This window comes from Camelus dromedarius, chromosome 5 (genome assembly GCF_036321535.1).
Source record: "Camelus dromedarius isolate mCamDro1 chromosome 5, mCamDro1.pat, whole genome shotgun sequence".
Taxonomy (NCBI): Eukaryota; Metazoa; Chordata; class Mammalia; order Artiodactyla; family Camelidae; genus Camelus; species Camelus dromedarius.
Window position 1 is genome coordinate 40174249 of NC_087440.1, and position 22259 is coordinate 40196507.

At 37.8% G+C, this 22259-nt stretch overlaps 1 protein-coding gene, 1 long non-coding RNA gene and 1 other non-coding gene across 3 annotated transcripts in view; 1 reads left to right on the forward strand and 2 right to left on the reverse strand.

The window, feature by feature from the left end:
- Positions 1 to 16069, reverse strand: part of SNX6 (sorting nexin 6) — a 41731-nt gene extending 25662 nt beyond the window's left edge. The window contains exons 1-6 of the mRNA XM_031453566.2: positions 15991 to 16069; positions 15786 to 15833; positions 4673 to 4777; positions 3965 to 4075; positions 2886 to 3007; positions 859 to 982 (exon numbers count right to left, since the gene is read on the reverse strand). Of these exons, the coding sequence (XP_031309426.2) occupies positions 859 to 982; positions 2886 to 3007; positions 3965 to 4075; positions 4673 to 4777; positions 15786 to 15833; positions 15991 to 15996 (516 nt within the window). The 5' untranslated portion in view covers positions 15997 to 16069. The remainder of the gene's footprint in view (positions 1 to 858; positions 983 to 2885; positions 3008 to 3964; positions 4076 to 4672; positions 4778 to 15785; positions 15834 to 15990) is intronic.
- A 1871-nt stretch (positions 16070 to 17940) lies between these two features.
- On the forward strand, positions 17941 to 18013 carry TRNAA-GGC (transfer RNA alanine (anticodon GGC)). Its single transcript has one exon. It is a non-coding gene; the product is annotated as a tRNA-Ala (tRNA).
- Positions 18014 to 19277: 1264 nt separating this feature from the next.
- LOC105094172 (uncharacterized) overlaps positions 19278 to 22259 on the reverse strand; it is a 29127-nt gene continuing 26145 nt past the window's right edge. Inside the window, exon 4 of the long non-coding RNA XR_010380934.1 lies at positions 19278 to 19924. This is a non-coding gene — a long non-coding RNA (uncharacterized LOC105094172). The remainder of the gene's footprint in view (positions 19925 to 22259) is intronic.

Sequence of the window (22259 nt, forward strand, 5' to 3'; positions counted from 1 at the left end):
TTTAGCTTCCTATAATTCATGATATGGCCAGCAGTCTTTACTAGTTATAAGTGACAACAGGCAAGCACCACATTTATTCTTGTGAAAGTACCTATGGTAAAGTGCTACATTTCTGCGATTTCGAGTTACACTTCATACCCTTTTAAAGAAAGGGTTTTCTCTACTGCTAGACTTAGGATACTTTGTCATATTCACTAACACCAAACCAAAAGGGAAAATTTACCTAAACAAAATTCTTTGATCCTAATGTTGACCTGTAAGCAAACAAGCACTATGTTTACATTTGTTTTCTTCTAAAATTGAGTCATCCAAATATAGATCCCAAGATTTGTATCACCCATCCACTAAAAATATTTTTCCAGCATCATGAATGAAGAAATCTTTACAGCTCAACCACCCCAATCTCTCTTTGTGCACTATAACAGTTTTCAGGCAGGGAGGAAGGAAAATTAGAAGCCATCAGCACTCAAGGTCAGTTAAACAGATCAAGAGTAAATGATTAACCCAAAAGTAATCTTGAATTTCTCAGCTCTCTGGAATTCTCCATAAGGCTTCAGAAGAATCCAACTCAAATTTAAGAAACATTAGTCAATTTAATAACCCTATTTCTTAAGAGGTTCACAATTCAGAATAAAAATCAATATCCCATGTAGTAACATGATCTACCATTGATTCTTCAATTAATCTACGCAAGTTCTACTGAAATACTGCATTACTGCTGAAAAAGTCATTTTAAACTGCCATGAAAAATGACATTATTAAAAAAAAAAAAGGTCTGATGTCTTTTCTAACAACTCCCTGCCCTTTTCATTGACTCTTTAAAAATAAACCTTCATCACTACTTTGATCAATACTCACATCTTGATTATACTCCAAGAAGACATGGAAATTTAAGTCTTTTCTCAAAATGGGATGTGCTGCCACACGACATAGGAACACTTCATGCATTGCCACAGTCTTCTTGAATATCGCCAAATACTCACTAGAAACAATACACAAAATTAAAGGTAAAACACTGCATCAACTGGAAAATCATCTGCAACAATTTTCAGCAAATATTCTTTGAATTATTCTGAATGCAAAATTAGAGATACAGAGATATAATCCATGTAAACAAAGCTTTTAGTTGAACTGTTAAGGAAATATATAAAACCCAGCTCTGAAAAGACTTCATGCTAGTTAATAGTATTTATTATATTTAAATGTTAATATTTTTAGGTTTTATGAACCCTTCTTCCTATGCAAGTTGGTGTTAAAGGTAACTAACTATAAGGGTGTTTGTTTTCAGCTCCAGAGAAAGTATACTACAAATTATACTGTAAAATCTTAATGATTCAATTTCTAGATAATTACTGCTTTTAAACACCTTCATACAAAAAAAAAAATCAAAAACTAAACCTCAGTAAACATATTTTCAACATTAATAATTATTTTCATCTAATAACCCAAGCACACAAGGAAGGAACATACCATGGAGAGACTAATTTTTGCCATTACATTGAAGAATTGTTTAAAATACTTTAATATCATCAGTGAATCACAGCGATCATATACTAATATGTGTCAGTTTGAGGGGGAAAAAACACTCAGGGAAAAGGCCCGATATTCTTGCTTCAACTACGTGCAAGGAGAGTAAGTTTTACATACCAGTAAACCGGCAGGACCAATGTTGGGAGAAGTTTGATCTCTGTGAGGGTAGTCATTCAGTGAAGACAAAAAAGAAGGATGCAGAGGATGGAGGTAGCAGTAGAATAAACCCCAGGTTCTCTGTTATCCAACCCCTAACCAGACCACAAAAGAATCATGATCAGGGCCACTGGAAAACCACAGATTCTTCAATAGTAATGTGTTCTGCTAATTTCCAGTTTTCGGTCTTATGAACTATAGACGAATATGTCTGTCTGCTATCAGACTACTGCTTGCACTCAGTATTGACAGAATTCTTAAAATGTCTGTCACCTCACACTTAAACAAAAAAGATCCACTTCATTAATTTATTTTGTCAAGAGTTTAGCATTCTGAAGAGGAGTCTAGTAGCAGTGTGAATATATGCTTAAAAACTGAAATTCAGTGGAACAGGAGAAAAGGAAATGTACAAAGGGGAGAAATGACCAGAAAAAGACTGATGGAGGTGATGATAATACAAGGAAAGTTATTTCCTTGTATAACTCTCAAAATACAGAAAAACAACATGCAACAAATCCAAAATTATTTCAAATGTTTAACAAAAGGGGAAAGACTGTATTTTCAGTAAATATACTAAAAATGAAAAAGAAATTATCTCAATTTTTTTCCAAGGATTTAATACGTGTCTAGTATATATGAAACTAAAAATTATTTAATAAAAAGCATTTAAAAACTATTCTCTCATCACTTTGCTCCTATTTTTTCCCCTTCAGCCAGAAGCCACAGGCAGAGAAGAGGGGGAAAATCACACACACAAACACACTTTTTAAAAAAAAAGAAAGCAGAATACATTCAGAGTCGCTCAGTGCACACTTCTATGAGAAATGTAAGTTTTGGTAGTATGTACTTGTCGAAAAAAGAGACCTTGTAAATAAATTAAAAAAAAAAAAAAAAAAGAATTTACATTCTACTTTAAAAAGCCATTGTTTCCCCTTCTATTATTTTGTATAAACTTTTGGATTCTCTGTTTTCAATTTCCAGAGTCAATTTAAACATTAATTTAAAGAATTTTACAGTGCAGACAATTATTCTGTAATTTTCCTGTAGGCTCTGATCATGATCATTAACATTGGTTGTATGGCTTAAACCTGCATCTTCCAGAAAGGGTCACTGTGATGAAATTTAATTAAAAGGATGGGATATAAGAGAGAAAAAAAAAAGGAATTAAAACAAGCACAATTAACAGAAAAACCACATACGCTTCCAGCTCCTGTTTCATCTTTGTGAATTCTTCCTTTGTCATGGACCCTTCTCCTTCTCCAAGCTTCTGTAGTTTTTCCCTTGAAGCATCAAAATCAGGTCTTGGTGGTGCTGGAGGGATCTGTAACAGAACGAAACCACTAGAGTTTTAAAGACTATTTTATTTCTTGACGCAGCTGTACTACTGCTACCATAAAAGACTGTTGTCTGGGCGAGCTAAAGACATCCTGAATGAACTGGCTATCAGGAATACCCCAATTAAAGTTAGAAAATTTGACCTTAATTTCTAGAAATTAAGATCCCTGAGATCCCTTACACCAAAGAAGAAATAGAGCAGAGCATTATTTTCTGGTATTAGAACAGTAGTTCCCAAACTTTAGTCTGCAGATTCCTATGTGGCATCCTAGAGTCCTCAAATGTGTATGTAAGCTCTGATTACACACTAAATGAATATGCATAGCAAACACCTCATCCTAGGCATCTCTTCCATTTGGCTGTTCCCAAGTTGTATCCTTTAAAGAAGCTGGTAATTAAAAACAACAACAACAACAACAAAAAAGCACTGCCAATTGTCGACCAAACTCTTGAGTTGTAAAAAGTAAAAGAAGCAAATGACTGAGAAGGAGGGGCCACAAGGATGAAGATGGGATCTGGTCAGAAAGATTTCAAGGAAATCAAATGAAACTAAATTTCAGAAATCTGAGCGTGGTCAACAGCTGAGTTACAACATCTGGTGCACATTTACATTCGATAACCTCTCAAGGGGCCCTCCAACTCTAAATATGTTTACCTGAGGGTTCAGGACCAGTATGGCTTGCAATATCTCCTTAACTAACCCTAAGGACAAGCCCATTTCAATTCTAATAAACAGTAGAACTTAAGTTTAAATAAGGGAGCATAACATATCCATACCCTACACTCCCAAACAGGATAAAGGGTGGTAGCCGATCATGGTTTGTAACTGGCAATTTAAAAAATTACATCAGTTCACTAAAACTGCTAAATAACATTTCAACACATAATAAAGTATCTAAACACTTCCTAGAAAATGGAATTAAAACGGAACCTCAACACTTACAATGTAACCTGCATAGTCTTCATTTTCAACGAAGGAATCGTGAAGCCAGATAAATTCCTCATGTTGTCGAACAACAGAAAACTCATTTTGTTTAAAATTTGGCAATGAACTCTGTGAGGATAAGAGATTTTCTCAAGTAAAAATCAAAGTTACACTAAAAAGCTTTTAATAAACATTTTACATCCTATTTTTTAAATTAGTCTTAAATGAAAGATTATGAAAACCCTGAGACACGGAGACAAAAAATTACCTTGGAATCTTTGAGAAAATAAGCTGACAGCCTCTTACACTGTACTTCTACCATTATTTAAGAGTTACCCTATTAATGCATCAAACTCAACTATTAAAACAAAGGAGAACAGATCACAATATGAAAATGTGCCTGAGAACTGAAATCTAAAAAGGAATTTGTAAGACAGTAATCTGATTGAAGGAATGCAACAAAACTGAAAACAACAAGAATACAAGATACCACTAAAAGTCTGGAGAAAATTAAATTTACATTATGTCTAAGTTCTATGATTCTCAAATGTTAATCTTTAAAAGTACACTTCCCTAAAACTTTTTTGTTAAAATAGCAGTAATGAATTAAAAACTAAAATACAATTTCTAATTATGTTCAAAACCAAAATTCTAGTTAACATATTATGTATGTAACATCAGCACAATAGATAGCCAAAAATAATACAAGTACAAAACCCCATTTACCTTTGTGTGCACAGTGAATTTTACTTTATCTCTCTCACTAAGAGCATCAGAAATGTCCACCTGCAGAGCAGCATCACTCTGAAGATCTACATTTATTGCTTTAAGCTAGAAAAAAAAAAATAATACCTCAATGAAAATTCTACAGGCGTTTATATAATTTCATTCTTCTCCCATACAATAAGACAATACAAAAACAGAACAAAACTAAAATAACAAAAGATTCTTAAATCTAATAAAGTACTCAAGTTCATTTAATCTACACACATATATATATATATATTTTTTTTTTGGGGGGGTGCTTTGGGTATGTTATTATCTTAACTAATTTTCATTCTGCACCATTCAACTATGCTTTGTATGAGTCAATGTGCTAAGTCACAATTCATTACGGTTTCACCCCCCCCCCCCCAAAAAAACTATTTTCCAAGAAGACAGTCCTTAAAAAGTTCAAATATTCTAAAATTAAAGAGTATATCATATGGATATTCATGTATGACTGAAAAATTGTGCTGTACACCAGAAATTCACACATTGTAAACTGACTATAACTCAATTAAAAAGAAAGAAAGAAAGAAAGAAAGAAAGAAAGAAAGAAAGAAAGAAAGAAAGAAAGAAAGAAAGAAAGAAAGAAAGAAAGACAGACAAAGAATGTATCTACCTTTAAGAACAAGAAAAATAATAAAAAGAATATTGGCCAATCTTTTTAACTCCATTGCTTACTTTAATTCAGGACTATACAATGAAACTATTAATCATAGTTAAACATATTACACATATGTATTATATATATGTAAAGTGCTAAGAAAAATGCTAACATATAATAAATACTCGGTAACTAACTCCTGTGATATAAATTAGATTTTACTCTATAAGCTTTAATACATTAGAAGAATTGGGTATATTCTCTAATTAGTGCTTCTACTTAACTCATCTATGAGAAGACTTTTCCACTTATGATCATAATTCTACTTATAACTCTCAAATTTCATCCACTTTTCTTCCTCTTTAAACAAACATTCTAACATCTTTGGGTAATTTGGAGACTAACAAAAGAAGCAAATACACTAAAAAACAAAATAAAGTCTTAGCTAGCTGCAAAGATATGAAATATTTAAAATCTAACTAGTCTGCCTCAAACAGTCTAGTTGTAAAACCCAGGACTGATTTTGGAATCTCACTTACTCATTAGCATTTCAAATTTCAATTACAATGTAAACGGGGAAAATGCTGGAAGCAAAACTGTTTATAGTCTATGATCTCAATTATATTCTTTAAAAAAAATGCATACATAAAAGGCTTACGGAAATACAACAAAATGTGAATAGCAGTGGATTTTCTTCTTTATATATTTCTTTATTCTCCGAACTTTCCACAATATGTATTACCTTTATAAACAAGAAAAAAGTAAGCCTTCTTTAAACAGAAATCCTGTGATTAAAAGATGAATTTTGTGAAGTTTTTCATTAAATAGGCTTGTTTATTAGTAATGACAGTAGTATACTATCTCATATTTGCGCTATTGGTTCTGTATCAAATAGACATGCTTTTAAAAAATAAATACCATTACATACAATCTAACTTAAGAGTCACAGAAGAAATAAAACACTGTTAAACTGCATGATACCATCTATGATTGGCTGTAACAAAAACTTTATTGATAACTTTAATAAGTTTATATTAAGTTAAATTTCAATTAGTAATCATATTTCAAAAAATTAATACTATAAACTTACACAAAAACATTTTTAAATGTTTTAAAAATTGCTATTGTACTCAATGTAGCCCACTGTCCAATAAAAGAAATGAGATTAAAGGTTGTCTTGAATTACAAAGAAGTTTTCTTTTTCATTTTCTAATTATCTTTATTGCTTCTGTTATACTGGAAACATTACAGAAGACTGTTCTTTGGTTTTCTTGCTTTTATTTAGTCTTATCAGGTCTTCAAACTGTCCTTCCTACCTCTTCTCTAACCTCTTACTTTAATTCTAGCCTAGGAAATGTTTCCTTAAAAAAAAAAAAAAAGAAAAAAGCAATCAATCTGTTTCCTTATTTCTCTTTACTAACAGTCAGACCACTTTTAAGATATTTATTGTGGCAGGCTGAATTATAGCTCCCCAAAAGACATCCACATCCAAATCTCTGGAACCTGTAACTTATATGGTGAAAAAAAAAAAAAAAAAGGTTTTTGCAGGCTTAAGTAAGGATCATGAGGTTGGGGAGATTACCCTATATTATCCAGGTGGGCCCTAAATGCAATTACAAGTATCCTTATAAAGGGAGGGAGAAGGAGGTCTGATACAGACAGAAGAGAAGGCAACTTAACTACAGAGGCAGAGATCAGAGTGATAAAGCCACAAGCCAAGGACTGCAGGCAGCCACCAGAGCTGGAAGAGGCAAGTAATTAATTCTTCGCTAGAACCTCAGGGAGCATGGCCCTGCCAACACCCTGATTTCAGCTCAGTGATACTGATTTCGGACTTTGGGCCTGCAGAATTGTGAGAGAATAAAATTCTGTTGTATTAACCATTAAGTTCGTGGTAATTTGTTACGGCAGCCACAAGTTTTAAAGTAATATATTTACCATATGGTTTTTGGAATAATAACTTCGGCAGCTTTAATTTCTTACATTTTCGCTGCCTAGTCTAGCATTTCTCAAATACAACTGATGAGGTTCAACCTAAAAGCTTTTAAAAAACACAGACTCTCAGGCCCTACCACAAACATATCATAACAGAATCTTCAGAATGAGCCTTTTTAAAACTCTATTTGGGAACACTAGCCTAGATTTTCCAGGTTGTCTCTGCCTTTACATTCTGTCAAAACTTCATCTCAACTGCTAGTATTTTCTTTTTAATGATTATGTAAAATATTTTTGCCAGTTTTCATATCTCTAAGTATATTTTAGTTTTCATATTTATTTATTTTTTAACCATTGCAGTCAATTTGGAAACACACCTTTCAGGATTTTGACATATGAATTAGCTATTATTCTTCCAATTAAAGATTATTTCAAATTACTAAAATATTTCTCTCTCCTCTACTTCCTTATCCTTGTACACACCAAACAACAGTTTCCCTCTTTTTGTTTTATTTTGTCTGATGAAACTACACTTGGCTTTTTAAAATTGTAACTCATCAATAAAAAATACTTTACATTATGTATTTCCCACTTCGGGTATTATATTCTACTTTTTTTTTAGGTATGGTTTACATTCAGTGAAATGAGATTTTAAGTGTCTAGTTTGAAGAGTTTTAACAAATGTATAGATTACATCCCTAAAATCACCACCATAATCAAGATATGGAACACTTCCATCAGCCCCAGAAGTTCCCTTCTTTGCTTTTATTCCTCTGCTTCCTTACTTTCTAACTCTTCTGTAAATTCTCTCTTGCACACCATATTAAAGCCTCAATTCATATATTGCCTTAACAGCTATTAATTCAATACCATTTGTCTTTTTCACTCTTTTAACAACTGAGTTCTAGCACTGATCTCAGGAAAATGACATAAGTCACAGATGTAGTTATAGCAAAAGGCTAATGGTAAGATTCTAACTCCTTTAATTTCTATTTCATAGTAAGTTCAGCTAAGCATTCTTTTTTTTTTAACTTTTTTTTATTGCATTATAGTCATTTTACAATGTGTCAAATTCCAATGTAGAGCACAATTTTTCAGTTATACATGAACATATACATATTCATTGTCACTTTTTTTCACTGTGAGTAAAGCATTCATTTTGATACTGCATCTTCCTGTGGTCAGTTCCTATATACACTTCATACCTCAAATAATTTTTCTCCATTTGCTGAGCAGATGGAGAAAGATTATTTTGTTTGACAATAACCTTTGTTTCACACACATCAGGGCTGGCCAGCCAATAAAATCACTGCCCATGCCAACACAAAACTTTCACTGAAAGCTAATCTGCTATCATATTTCACCATTCCAGATGCATATTTTCCACATTTTAATGTATCTGAAATAGGGATGCCTTGCAATTGATGACAAACTGCAGTTTAACTAGCAATATTTTTTCTTTCTTCTTGGTACATAAAAAGAAAATATATCTTCCAATCAATTGCACCTTAGATTTAATAAAATATATTGTAAATTTAATGTTAATTACATAAAAGGCACACAGATTTTCTTCTTTCTTTAGAGAAAAGTTAATAATTCTAGACAGTTTGTACTAAGGGTAAGAGTCAAAGCAAATAACTTGTGATTTGTCAACATTTAATTAACTTTCTGCAACTAGTGAAGTCAGTTTGTCTGAGAAAATTCTAATTAGACTACATTCACTGGTTTAATCCTTATCTGGGCCAATGAACTGTACTTTCTTTTGTCAGAGACTGACTAGGTTAAACCTTTGTGTCATGGCCAAGAGAAAGACCAGGAAGAGAAAAATGGATGAAGCAACAGAAATACAATAATAGCCTTAGGAAAAAAATGTAAAGACACTGCCCTACTACTGATAGAGTAATTCTTCACATATAATCATTTAGTAAAGAAGACACTCACGACTAGTTTACTACACTGATGTGTTTACACATCAAAATATTTACCTACGACACTCCTAAAATAATTAGTTGTTTATCTTTTGCCAGAAAAGTACATGTACAGAGATGGATGGATGGAAGAAGGAAAATAAATGATTACTGCAACAGCCTCCCAACTGGTTTCTTGCTTCTGCCCTACAAAACCATCAGCACGATCCCATTAAACTAGAAATCATTCCTCTGCTCAAAACCTAAGGGGTTCCCACTTGGAGACAAGCCAAAGTCCTTAGAGCGGCCCCCCGGCCCTGTTCTTCTGGCCCACTGCAGCCCTGCCACACGTCTCCTTGGCACTCCTGGAACTCACAGGAATGCCGCCGCCTCAGGAGGTCTTGCACCCCCCCCCCCCCCCCCGTTCCCTCTGCCCGCAACACTTCTAACACCCCAGGTGCCTAACTGTAGGCTCACTCCCTCAATTCCCTCAGGTCCCCACTGAGATGTCACCTCAGGAAGGCCTTTCCCGGCCACCCGATCTAAAACTGTGGCTCAACACCCCCACCTCCAAACAATCCCTATTCTCTCCCTCTTTTTTTCCATAGGACTTGTACACCATCTACTACATTTTATTTACTAACAGTCTTCCCTGACTAGAATGTCAGTTCTATGAGGACACAGGTTTGTGCTTGTTTTTGCTCACTGCTACATTCTCAGTGGTGGCCCTCAACAAATACCTGTTGAATGGAAAGGAGGGAAGAGTAGAAAGAAAGGTGGGAACCATATCTGGGCTAAAAAATTATTTTTAGGTAATTACAGTGCAATCAGTGAAAAAACCCCAGAGAAGTAAATTCTGTTAAGTTCACTAATTCAGGCCAAAATTTAAATCTATTTAACTCTTAGCCCAGTCATGATTTTGAAGTCCTGTAAAACATTATTTCCATTATTACTGTAAACCCTGTATACCCAGCAGTCAAATCAATGGTTGATTATACATAAACTTTCTGAGAACTAGCATTTGCAACCAGGCTGCCTTTCATCTACCATTCCAGAAACAACAAAACATTACTGGTCACATGCTGTCACTCCAATGCCTTTCTCACCGGTCTTGTCAAATCCCACTGCTCTTCTGCCATACCTGGCGTGCAATTCCCACACGCAGGATCAATTCAACCATCAGCTTCTTTTGCTTTGAGCTGAGTGTGGGTAGAGGAAAGTCACAACCACTTGTACTTGTCTACTACAAATTACTAGTCTCTAAACTATATTAGGCTCTTAAAACCACTCAGCAGTCCTGAGCCAATCTGCTCAGCTCCCCTTCTGATTCCCGTAGCAACTACTCCAAACCTTTACCACCATCACTCAACCCTCTACCACCATTCCCACCCCAGATGCTCAACAAGTGGACTTGCCACCCACACCCTCAAGAAACACCAGCAGCTGTTTTTCCCTTGGACTCTTCAATAAGACTTCCTACAAACAGATCTGGACTCACCATCTTCTCTGCATTCTCAGAAGTGGTGTCCAGTGAAGAGCTGAGCTTCCTGGCTATGTGAGTGTGGAATCTTCCCGTCTGCTCTAGGACCTGCTCATACACTGTTCTTCTAGTCACATGAACTCACAAAGCCTCCACAGAGTAAGCCCTACTTCCCAAATCTAATACTTCTCAGTCTTCTCGACCTCTCTTCAGTATTTTGCCTTTCCTTAAAATTCTCTCAACTTCTGGGGACTCCTCTCATTCTCTGCCTACGCATCTCAGCCCCATCAGTTAGCCCATTTCCCCCATTTGGCCTCTGAATGTTGTTTCCCCTGGGTACTATCTGGCCTTGGTAATCTCAGACCTTCTTGACTAATAACTCCTACATTTATATCTTCAACTCACACCTCCTTTTCTTAAGTTCTCAATCATAATTTCAAGTTACCAACTAGACGTATCCACCTGTATGTATTTACTTATTAAACAATGGAGTGCCTTTAACGGCCAACCACTGTCTGAGGTGCCAGGGAGAGAGCAATGAAAAGACAGTCCTCACCCTTTCAGACCTTACATCCTAGCTTGGCAGGGAAGGGATTAGATACTCCATAAGCACTTCAAATCCAACATACCTGAAAACCAGACTTACTATCTACCCTCTAACTCCGCTCTTCTCTCCTGTACTCCTCATCTTCTCCTCTGCCGAGCCCACGTATTTATTCAGTCACTATGCCCCGTTCACTCTATCTCCTAAACATCTCTTTGTTATGTACTCTCCTTCAACCCCTCTTCCAACTGCCTTAGTTCTGCTTTCAACATTTCTCATGTGGACTGCTGCAACAGCCTGTTAACTGATTTCTCTGCTTTCTGAAAGGAAGAATCAATCCACCTTCCACACCATCTACAATGCTGTTTTCATCTGGGTAAAAGTCCTTCCCAGCTTAAGACCCCTCAGGACTTCCCACTGCCTGGAGTCTTCATCAGTACGCACTTTATACTCTATCTGTGCCACCCACAACCACTCCTGCTTCCAAGAAGAACAAATGCTCCAGGTGGAACCAAATGACCTACACTTGCTATCCTCTCTGCTGGCAAGCTGTCCCCTTCCTTGGGAGCCTACAAAACCCCTGATCAACATTTAAGGCTTAGCTCCTTTAGCTGATAGCACAGTGGTTAACAGCCCAGGACCTAAAGCTAGTCTCCATGAGTCTGAATCCAGCTCATACTGGCTGTATGAATTTGGGCAAAGTTATTTAATTTCTCCAAACCTCACTTTTCCTTTCCAAAGTAGGAGTAATGGTAGCAGCTACTTCACAGGGGGTTGAGAATTGAATAAATATACGGAAGTTCCTGGCATGCAGCAAAAGCTTCATCAGTGTGCAGCTCTCACTGTCTTCTCCACCACTCTTCCCCCATAGTTGAACACTCTCCTTTGTACACCCACAGCACTTTACCGTAAGTCCCTCATCACACTGCGGTGGGTCCAGGGCAGGAACTTTCTCCTCCTCCTCTGAAAACATTCATCTTATCCTCTGCCACTAAAATCTATGTCACATTTTTATCTGAAATAACTACCAATAAATGTGGAATGTGTTCGAGCTAAATGCTGTGTAGGTACAAAAGAAAATGCAAACATCTGGGCCAAGACTTAAAAGATAAGTCAAATATCACAAAAAAAAAAAGTGAGGGGGGAAACACTCCACCACACTGAAAAGTATGCATAAAGCAGCCATTAAAGTGCAGAGGTGCTTGGGCAATGACTAGTAGACTAGAATATGCCTACAGTGTGTGTGTAGGGGGTGGGGCATCTTGAGAAATGAAGCCAGGCAGAAAGAGTTATTAACAGTGTTCAACACTAGCCTAGAGTTGGCACCTGACTGTGAAAAGAGCTAGGTCCAAGTAAGTCCTTGTGCCTAGTGAAGCCATATGATCTAATCATTTAGTCAAGCCGCTAGAAGGGATATGAAGTCTGGATTGGAAAGCAAAGAGACTGGAGACAGAGAGCAATGACAGGTACTGCGGCAACCCAGGCAAGAAACAACAGGGACCTTAACTGGGGCCACGTGAACGAAAGATGGGCTAAACAACGTTTCTGAGGTGAAATTTTCTGACCTCCGTGACTGTTCTGGTGTGGGGATGAAGGGTATGATGCAGAGGTTTCTTGCTGGCACGCCTGGAAAATGATGACTTTAATGAAGATGCGGAATACAGGGGGAGGAGCTAAGCTAGGAGTCCAGCAGAGCTGGTTACTCCACCTGAAGTAATTCTGAAAACAATAAACATATTTAGAATTCAAATCAAATGCTAAGAGATTTATGCCATCACGCTGGGACCTACTGCTCTTATTTAACAAGCATGTCAGAGCAAAATGTGTCCAGTTCAAAGGGCTCATTTGTTTACTAAATAATATGTTACTGTCCTTCATTTGGGAAAGAAAAAAATACCCTATTATGTGACCGGAGATCAAAAAGTGACCAATAATTTTCAATACTGTGTATTCTTAAAGTCTGCTTTTTAAGTTTCTCACAAAATAGCATTTTCTTAAGGCCTTAAGAGTCTTTTCTGTTGTGAATACCATAATGAAAATTTAATGCTGCTTAAAAATGTATTTTAAAATACTGACTTTAATTTTGCTTAATTGCTGCTTTGAATGAAATGTTTACAATTTTTGAATCTGTGATGTCCCCTCTGCAATTCATATCAAATATGTACTTCATGCCTTTTCTCTATCAAGACTTTCTTAAAAGGATGAACAAGACAATCTAACTAAAAGTGCAATGCCTAAAAGTTCTCATCTATTTATGGCAATCTATTTCTATCAGGACAAACACAATATAAAGAAATTTAAACAGGCCTGAAATTTCTGTCCCTGAAATGAGGGAATAGCAGGATAACCTCGTGCAGCCATAATCAAACTTCGGTGTACAACAGAACCTTCTTGCTTGTTAAAAAAGTAGCTGTCTGTCCTCCCAACCTCAAGAGACTGATTCACTAGGGCGCGGACCCAGAAACTTTTGACTTTTGTTCTTCAAACACCCCAGGTGACCCTGATGCAAGTGTTTTAAGGCGACTCTGAGAAATATGTGCACTGGCTTGGATGTCAGCAACACGGCTTAAAGTCCACCTCTCCCACTCATTGGCTATGTGACTTCAGACTATTTACTTGGTTTCTCTGAGGTTCAGCTTTCTCATCTGTAAAAGGGGGATACTAGAAGCTTCACAAGGACTTTTTTCTGTAATTCTTTTTTAATGCAGGTACTGAGAATTGAATCTAGGACCTTGTGCATGATAAGCATGCACTCTGCCACTGAGTTATATACCCCATCAACCTTCACAAGGATGATGAGAGGATATAATGAAACAATGCTTATACAGTGTTTAACACAGTGCCCAGCTATAATTATTACTATGATTCACCCAGTTCCAGGACAAAAATAAGGAAGAACTGGACATGTAAATATATTCATCATGACATTCTAAACACTTTAAAATTCATGGCAATGTTTTTTCCATTTTCATATTAAAAATTTCACCTACAAGATTCTAATAAGAACCTGGTCAGGCATGCTCTTTGTCTCCCTCTTCCTTTAATTTTGTAATAAATAAAAAAAGTTTTTGGGCACATTACTTCAGTGGTTACAGCTCCATTAAGAAAATCTCACCAAAGGCCTAAAGCCTGGAATACAAACATTCACCAGAAAATACTCTATTTTTCACACCAACACTAATACTCAAAAAAATCAATACTTCCACTGAAAATTAGTCAGATTTTACAAGAAAGCAAATCCTATTTGCCTTTCCTGGTAGACCGCAAATATAAGACACAAAGTTGTTATCTAAATAAAGAAAGCCATAAGCTTTATATTTAGAAAAATGAGTTTGTGCTATAATCAGTTCTTCTCATTTCACTAAAGAACTCTGCTGGTTACCCCTATCTTAAAATCCAAAATATAACTTACAAGTGGTCATCTAACTCCACTACCTTATCCCAGAAGATACATATACACCTTCATACACACACACTTTGTGTTAAGTCACTAGAAGCTAAAATTCTTAGAAATAACCAGAAGTCCTATATATGCTTTTGCTCTACCTAGAAATTTTTAATGATGCTTTGGTGTAAACTGAGAAATTAACTCATCATTTATAAAAGTATGCAGCAACCTCTGCATCTTTCTTACCATTTTAAAGCTTTATAAAGGTCATCAGGTAATACTAACTACCTTATCTCTTATTTAAAAAAATAGTATTAACATTCTATAACAGTATTTTATCACCTGCCAAAAATCGACTAACAGATGTGTCTCTAACGCTAGCTAAGATAAATACGTAAACGCAAAACGGAAAACTAAAGTGCAGGCTGATAAATGTGAAGGAACCACCGAACCTTGCTGAGCTGCAAACATCATTTATCAATATTTTTCAAGCGCTCACTTGTACAAGTTACTATACAGATTACCAGCCTTCGGCCAAGGTAAATACGGGGAGAGAGTGGGAGGGAAGAATAGGAGCCCTGAAGGCCCTTTCTTAAGTGAAATGCAATTTGCTTCAAATTACCAAGGGAACTCTGCAAAACATTATTTTTTGGATATTCAGAAAAGTAAAGGTATTGCGAGCTGCCAGCACTTTGCAAAATCTGGTAGGATATTTGAGAAAGGTTAAAGATTCGGGGACTGTAAAAATCCTTCGCAAAAGGGTAATTTAGAACAAGTCGGTACTACTATGTTTTAGAGGGAGACAAGAGTAGGCGGGAGCGGGTTCGAAAGGTTCCCAAGGGGAAACTGAGGGTTCAGACAGGAAGGTCTGACAATGGGTTTTCATAGCACCCAGCGTGGCGGGGGTGGGGGGTGGTTCAGTTCCAGCCACCACCTTCACTTCCCCACCTGCACCCGGACCTGGGCGGGAGAGTAGGTCCACCCGAGGGGCCGAGCCCGGGCGGGAGCCGAGCGGCCGCGGGTTCCCGGGAAATCAGAACCGAACGGCCCAGAGAGAGGAAGGGCTGCAAGAGGGCGGGGCACGGTGCGGCGAGGAAATCGAAAGGAGGCTGGCGGGGAGGGGGTACCGCGCGGCCGGGGACCCCCTCCCGTCCCACACCCCAGGACCAAAGCGGGGAAGGGAGGGTCCCGCGAACGAGAAGGAAGCAGAACTTACTCCGCGGTCCTCCTCCGAGAGGAAGTCGGGGCCGTCGTCCAGGCCTTCCTGCGAGGTCGGCGGGGCCCGGCGCGCCGGGGGAGAGGGTGGAGTGGGGGAGACACAAAAGGAGACATTAGTGCCAGTCCGGCGCGGCCCCCGCGCCCGCCCCGCGCCCGCCGCCCCCACCGCGCGCCCGGGGCTCGGCGCCGCGGAGAACACCCACCATCATGGCTGCTCCAAGGCGAGGGCCAGCGCAGGCGCGCACCGCACCGCGGGGCCGGAGGGAGCCGGCGGCAGCAAGCGGGGCGGGACCGGCGGCGGGGCCTCAGAGCAGCCCGGCCCCGCCCCGCCCCGCCCCGCGCCGGCGCTGGGCTGGGGTTCGAGAGGGCGGAAGAAGGAAAGCGGGGCTCCCGCCCAAGGTCGAAGCACCTGCGACCGAGAGGGACGGGGTGGCCCAGACTCACATGACTGGGGACAGCTCGCGGCTGGTCGGCTCTGACCCGGGAAGGGCTGAAGGCCACCGGGGAGCTGTCCACTTCCTTCCCTGAGGCAAGCCGTGTAAAACCAAGCAAAAGCCCTCCTGAAGCCACAGAAAATCATCTAGTCTTTGTATGGTGCCACACGATAATTAATCACAATTAACATTTTGCCAGTAGAAGCTGTGGGAACCAAGGCCCTTCATACAGTCATCAGCCAGGGGCTGTAATCAAGCTTTTACTGCTGGTGAGGTAATAACTATTTCAGGGTTTGGGGCGCTAATGGTTGAGCACTATAAAAACGAGCTGTTCACATTACAAGAGTATTCCTTTCCTTTACACCAAGGAATGTCTCCAGACCTACTCTAACTGTCCAGCTGTATAGCACCACAAGGGTGTCTACAGGAAACTGAGATATGACAGAATCATTCCTTAACCCCTGCCCCACTTCTCCTGTTACACACACGTGCCCACAAGCAATGTTGGCTTCCATTCAGTTAATGGCATTAGCATCTTCAGATATTCAGGCCTGAAACCTCAAAGTCCCATTCAAATCCTTCCTTCCTCTCCCTCACTCGTCACACCATTTAGTAACCAAATCTTATTGTCTCTGTAATTGATTATCTGGCCTTACCTCTTAAACTGGTCTCATTCCTCCTCCCAATCCCTTTCCACAGCAATTACCCTCAGCATCTCTTGTCTGACTCTTTACAATACTCTCAGACTATTTCTATCTCTCTCTTACCATTCTATACACTGCTGCCAGTTTTCCTCCTAAGACACAGATATTCATGATTATGCTATTACCCTGTTAATAATCTTCAGAAGTCTCCATTAAATGAAGGTCCAACTCCTCAGCCTATGATTCCAGGCTCTCCACATTTGATTCCCTCCCGTCCTATCTTATTGAATCGAAGCTCTCAAAACAATAATGTTAAACTTCCAGATATTTTCACGAGAACTTGTAGCTTTCATTTTGTATGTCAGGAGAACTGAGGCATAGAGAGGTTAAATTATTGCTCCAAGAAGGGTTATTCTCCAACATGACAGGGATGACTTTATTTTTTGTCTTTTGTTTTTTGTTTCCTAGGGGGATGTTTTTCACTAGGAGTCATGAGGCATCATGTGGTGTCAGTGTAGTGCGATGAAGTGTCAGGAGGAATGTTCCAGTAACTTGCTGCTGATAAAAAGTGCCAATATTTCCTAATACTTTGTTTTTGGTTTGAAGGTAATGCCTACAATGTGCCACTTCTTAGGTGGAGAGAGAAGAGTGGAGCTACAATTAATGCCTGGGATTTATACACAACCAGTAGGAAGGTCAGGTGTGTCCTTGCGACAAAGGTCAAGAAGTGTCACATAGGTTGACTTCAAATGCTTCTGATCATGAACCAAGGATTTTAAATTTCAATGTTTAAGCCAAGTCCAGGAACACTGCACAGAAACATGCTCAAATGCCAACATTTAAAATCATTAGTTCTGGAAAAAAAAAACACAGGATTTAAGATATGAGCAACCAACTAAAATTATCAACAAAGACACACAGTAATTATGTAGTTAAAATCAAAAGCTGAAAAAAACACATAAGTAGAGAACCCAACCTTGAAATAATAAAGTTGTTCATTAATATCTGAGCCTTCCTTTCTGGGCAAAGTTCTCAAGATATATTTTATGATTGATAACAAGGAACTATCATGGGTGGAGGGTATAGCTCAGTGGTAGAGTGCATGCCTGGCATGCACAAGGTCCTGGGTTCAATCCCCAGTACCTCCATCAAATAAAAACAATAACAATAATAAATAAATAAATGAACCAAATTACCTCATCCCAAAGCAAAGTAAAATTTTAAAAAGATCATACTTTGTAATGTCATATTGTTAAATATATTTATTTCTATTCTTCAGCATAAATTTTAATAACTGCATAGTATGCATTCAGCAAGATGTACATTTAACCAATCACCATTGTTTGAAATTGACATTGTTTATGCTTTGGTTTGCTATTAAAAAAAAAAAAGTAAAGCGCATCCTAGTAGTTAAATTTTTTAAAATATCCCTGATTATTTTTTAGATGTGTGATTGTTATGTCAAAAGTTTTAAATACACATTCCCAAAATACTCTCTAAAAATGATGTAGTAATTTACATTCCCACCATAACTGTATGAAGTGTCCATTTTTCCTTATACTGCTTTCCTACATGGGCATTCTGTACCTACCACAGTGCCTGCCACATAGCGGACATGAAAGAAAACATTCATTGAACAATTTATTTACAAGATAAAAATGAAATCTCATTTTTTTTAGTGTATTTCTTTTTTTAAATCATTTCACTTTATTTTTGTCTGTTTTTTGGAGGGTAACTTAGATTTATTTATTTGTCTGTTTGTTTGTTTAATGGAGGTACTGGGGATTGAACCCAGGACCTTGTTGCATGCTAAGCTCAGGGCCTCAAGCATGCTAAGCACGCACTCAATCACAGAGCTATACCCTCCCCCCGTTTTAACATGTGTTGCTTGAAAGACCAGTGACTTTGAACTTTTGTTTGTTCATTAATTTGAAAATTGTATTTCTTCCTTTCTGAATTATCTATTTCTGTTCTTAGCCTATATTTTTACTATTGCTTTTGAAAACTCTTTATACATTAAGACTAAAAGCCCTTTTTGGGATGATAAAGATATATTTTAAGTTAACTTTGCCTTTTAATTTTAGGTTATAATGTTGTTGACATGCAAAAGTTTTTAAATTTAGTGTACTTAGATCCATCATTAGGCTTCTATTTTAGTAATAATACCAAGAAAGACTCTACCTCTTCCAAGGTTACATAAATAACTGCAAATATTTTTTTCCATTAAGTTTCTAGATTAAAAGTTATTGACTTCAGTTAATGGACCAAATCAGATGAACAAAATAAATTTGTCAATCTCATTACTCGATCCTTTCCTGTAATTTAGGAGTTAAAAAAAGCAAACCACATCTTATTTAAATAAATTAATAAGCAAGCAAGCAAGCAACACAGACACCATATCTAGAAGGTCAAGAAAATAAAAGTCATGTCACAGCAGGTTGAAGGTGGAAAGGCTAACGTTTCAGAGATGAAAATTACTCTTAGAGAAACAATCAACTCCCAATTCCCCAGGATTCAGACCTGGGAATCAGCACCAATAGTGAACCAGCTGATCTTGGACCATGGTGTCTGAGGACCAAGAGAAGAAGTGACATGATAATCTACAGAACCCAGACCCCATAGCACATGTAGATTAACTGATTCATATCAGTACCTCTAATTCTATTTAGAAGAATTCTGGGTGGAGAGGGGTATAGCTTAGTGGTGGAGTGCATGCTTAGCATGCATGAGGTCCTGAGTTCAATTCCCAGTAACTCCATTGTAAACAAACAAACAAACAAACAAACCTAATTACCACCACCACCACCCTCAAAAATTAGAGAATTCTGTTTGGAAGCCAAAGATTGTTGAACTAAAGCTTAGCACACTTCCTTTTACCCATATTTAACATGAGTTCCTAGAGGGAGGGATGCAGAGATCAGTTTGATTTTGCTCCATGCCCAGAACAATAGCAGCACATATATTACATTAAATTATTTCTATGTTACATTTCAATATTGATGACTTGATGACTTCATTTCTCCATCACAGAGCTGCAGTGGAGTCACAAGATATAAAACCTGGAGGAAATATGAAAAAGTACCTGAAATATGACACTCATAAGTGGTCAGAAAATATACTATATATAACATAGTATAATATAATTAATATAATGTAACAGCTCAAATTTAAGATTCCCCAACTCCCTAAGCCCAGATATAAAATGTTTAGAAGGGAAACTAAGCCCTGTTTAAATATACTTTCTCTTGTCTTTTGTCATATTCCATGATTTCACTTGAGGATTTGGGCCCTACAGAAAAACAGCGATAAGAGTGCAAATCTTTCAAACAATTACTTGAAATAAAATTGTGGTATAATGATTTAATTTGCATTCTAGGTACAGTGGGGCAGGCTAAGAATCCTGCTGTCTACTACCTGTCAGAAGAATTCTACCCACAGATCATTCTGATTTTACTTTATTTCGGGGGGGGGGGGGTTAGGTTTATTTATTTATCTTTTATTTACTTATTTTAATGGAGGTACTGGAGATTGAACCCAGGACCTTATGCATGCTAAGCATGCACTCTACCACCGAGCTATATCCTCCCCATCGTTTCATTTTAAAGTCAGAAAACTTTCAGATATTTAAAGTATTTAATTTCAAAAAATTACATTTTTACTCAGATTTTCAAGAACACAACTTTTGTGCAACCTATGATGAAGCTGTGTTTTTTAGATCACAGAGAAAAGGATTCTAAAAGATTTTACACAATTATTGGACTATATGCAGCATGTAACCTATTGTTGCTCTGGTTAATAATTTCTGCCTTCACAGTAGAAAATTCTGTTTCCCAAATAAGACCTTCTACTACTTCTCTAAGGTCTTCCCCTACTTTTCATTCATGCATGTGTGAAGCTTTTTCACTTCTACTTTTCTCTGTATTTTGGAATCTGGAATATTTTTTAAAGTCCTTGTCTGCAAAGAATGTTGATGACTCAAGATATCTCCAGGAAAAGTGCTCAATCCAAAAAACAAAAACTTAACAACTTCAAATCATTTTTTGATATTCTGTCTACTCGCAGTGCACTGTCATCAATAGTATGTGTTCATCTTTTGAAGACTGAATCAGGAGTTGAGAAATCCCTTGTCTTCTCTATATCATATCACATTATTTTTTTTAGAGCTGTCACTTTATTCTGTTGATCAACTAACAGATAGTTAACGTTAACGTTGACAGTTAGGTTCACTATACTGACAAATATGGCTTTTATAATTTTTCAATTCCAGATGAGTTCTCCTGGATGAAATTTCAGTTCGGTAGTTGGATTGTACAACCTTATGTGCAACGGTGAGTGAGGCACTGCAGCTTTAATAAAAAGTTCTGTGGGACTATTAACAGGTTTCTGGAAATATGCTTTCTGAAGTAATTGTTCCAGCAAAGACTAATGAGGTTAAGCCCCAGGAATCTTATGAACAGGCCTCAACCTTTGTCATAGGAGTCCCAAGAAAGGAAACTTTCAGGGATCAGGAAACCCTCCCAGCTCCTAGAGCGAAGGGCCTAGAAATCCCCCACAGAGGCTCAGCCACAGGCCCTGGCCCCCTCTTCTGTTTCTCTCTTTGGTATTGTTGGTCAGGCCCAGCCAGGCCCAAGAGTGTCCAGATAAAGGAGTTCGTCAGTTCAGCAGTGGGTTTGAAGCAGTGTTTGGACACTGTATTCAGTAGGGAATAATACGGCAGGTCTAGGAAACCCTTTGATTTGTGATGCTAAACTTTCCCTCTCACTGTAGCGAAAAAAATCAGAGTATGGTCTGGCCCAGGAAGGGGAGCTACCCAGATTCCGGTATGTACAGGTAGTGTCAGGCTGTCTCTGTTCTCAGTGCCTGAACTGACTTCCCTTCTCATATTGGCCTCTCCCAACCCTATCCATCCTTCAAGACGGGTCCAGGAGTTGCCTCCACTACCACCTCTCCTTTACCTGTAATAGATAGGAAAGGATGTGGGCGCTGGGGACAGTCTCCTGTTGTTCAGATCTTGGCCCTGTATCCTGTAACTGTGGGCAAGCCAAGCTGTCTTTCTGAGCCTGTTTCCTCATCTGTAATACGGCAACAGTGATGTAGGCTCTGGAATTAGATGGCCTGAGTATAAATCTCAGCTTTGCCATTTAATTATCATAAAGCCTTGAACATTTTTCTGAGCTTTTTTGTTCTTTGGTTTCTTCTTTGTTAAAATGGGAATAATAGCATATATTTATCTCAGAGGGTTTGAGGAAATTTATAACAATCCACATAAAGCACACAGAAGAGTATCTGGCTTAAGCAAAAGCTCAGATATTTGTTTCAATGCTATTGTTATTATTTGTTTAGAACAACTGTCTGACTCAAGAGATAGTGGAACCCCAAAGCCATGTTTCAATC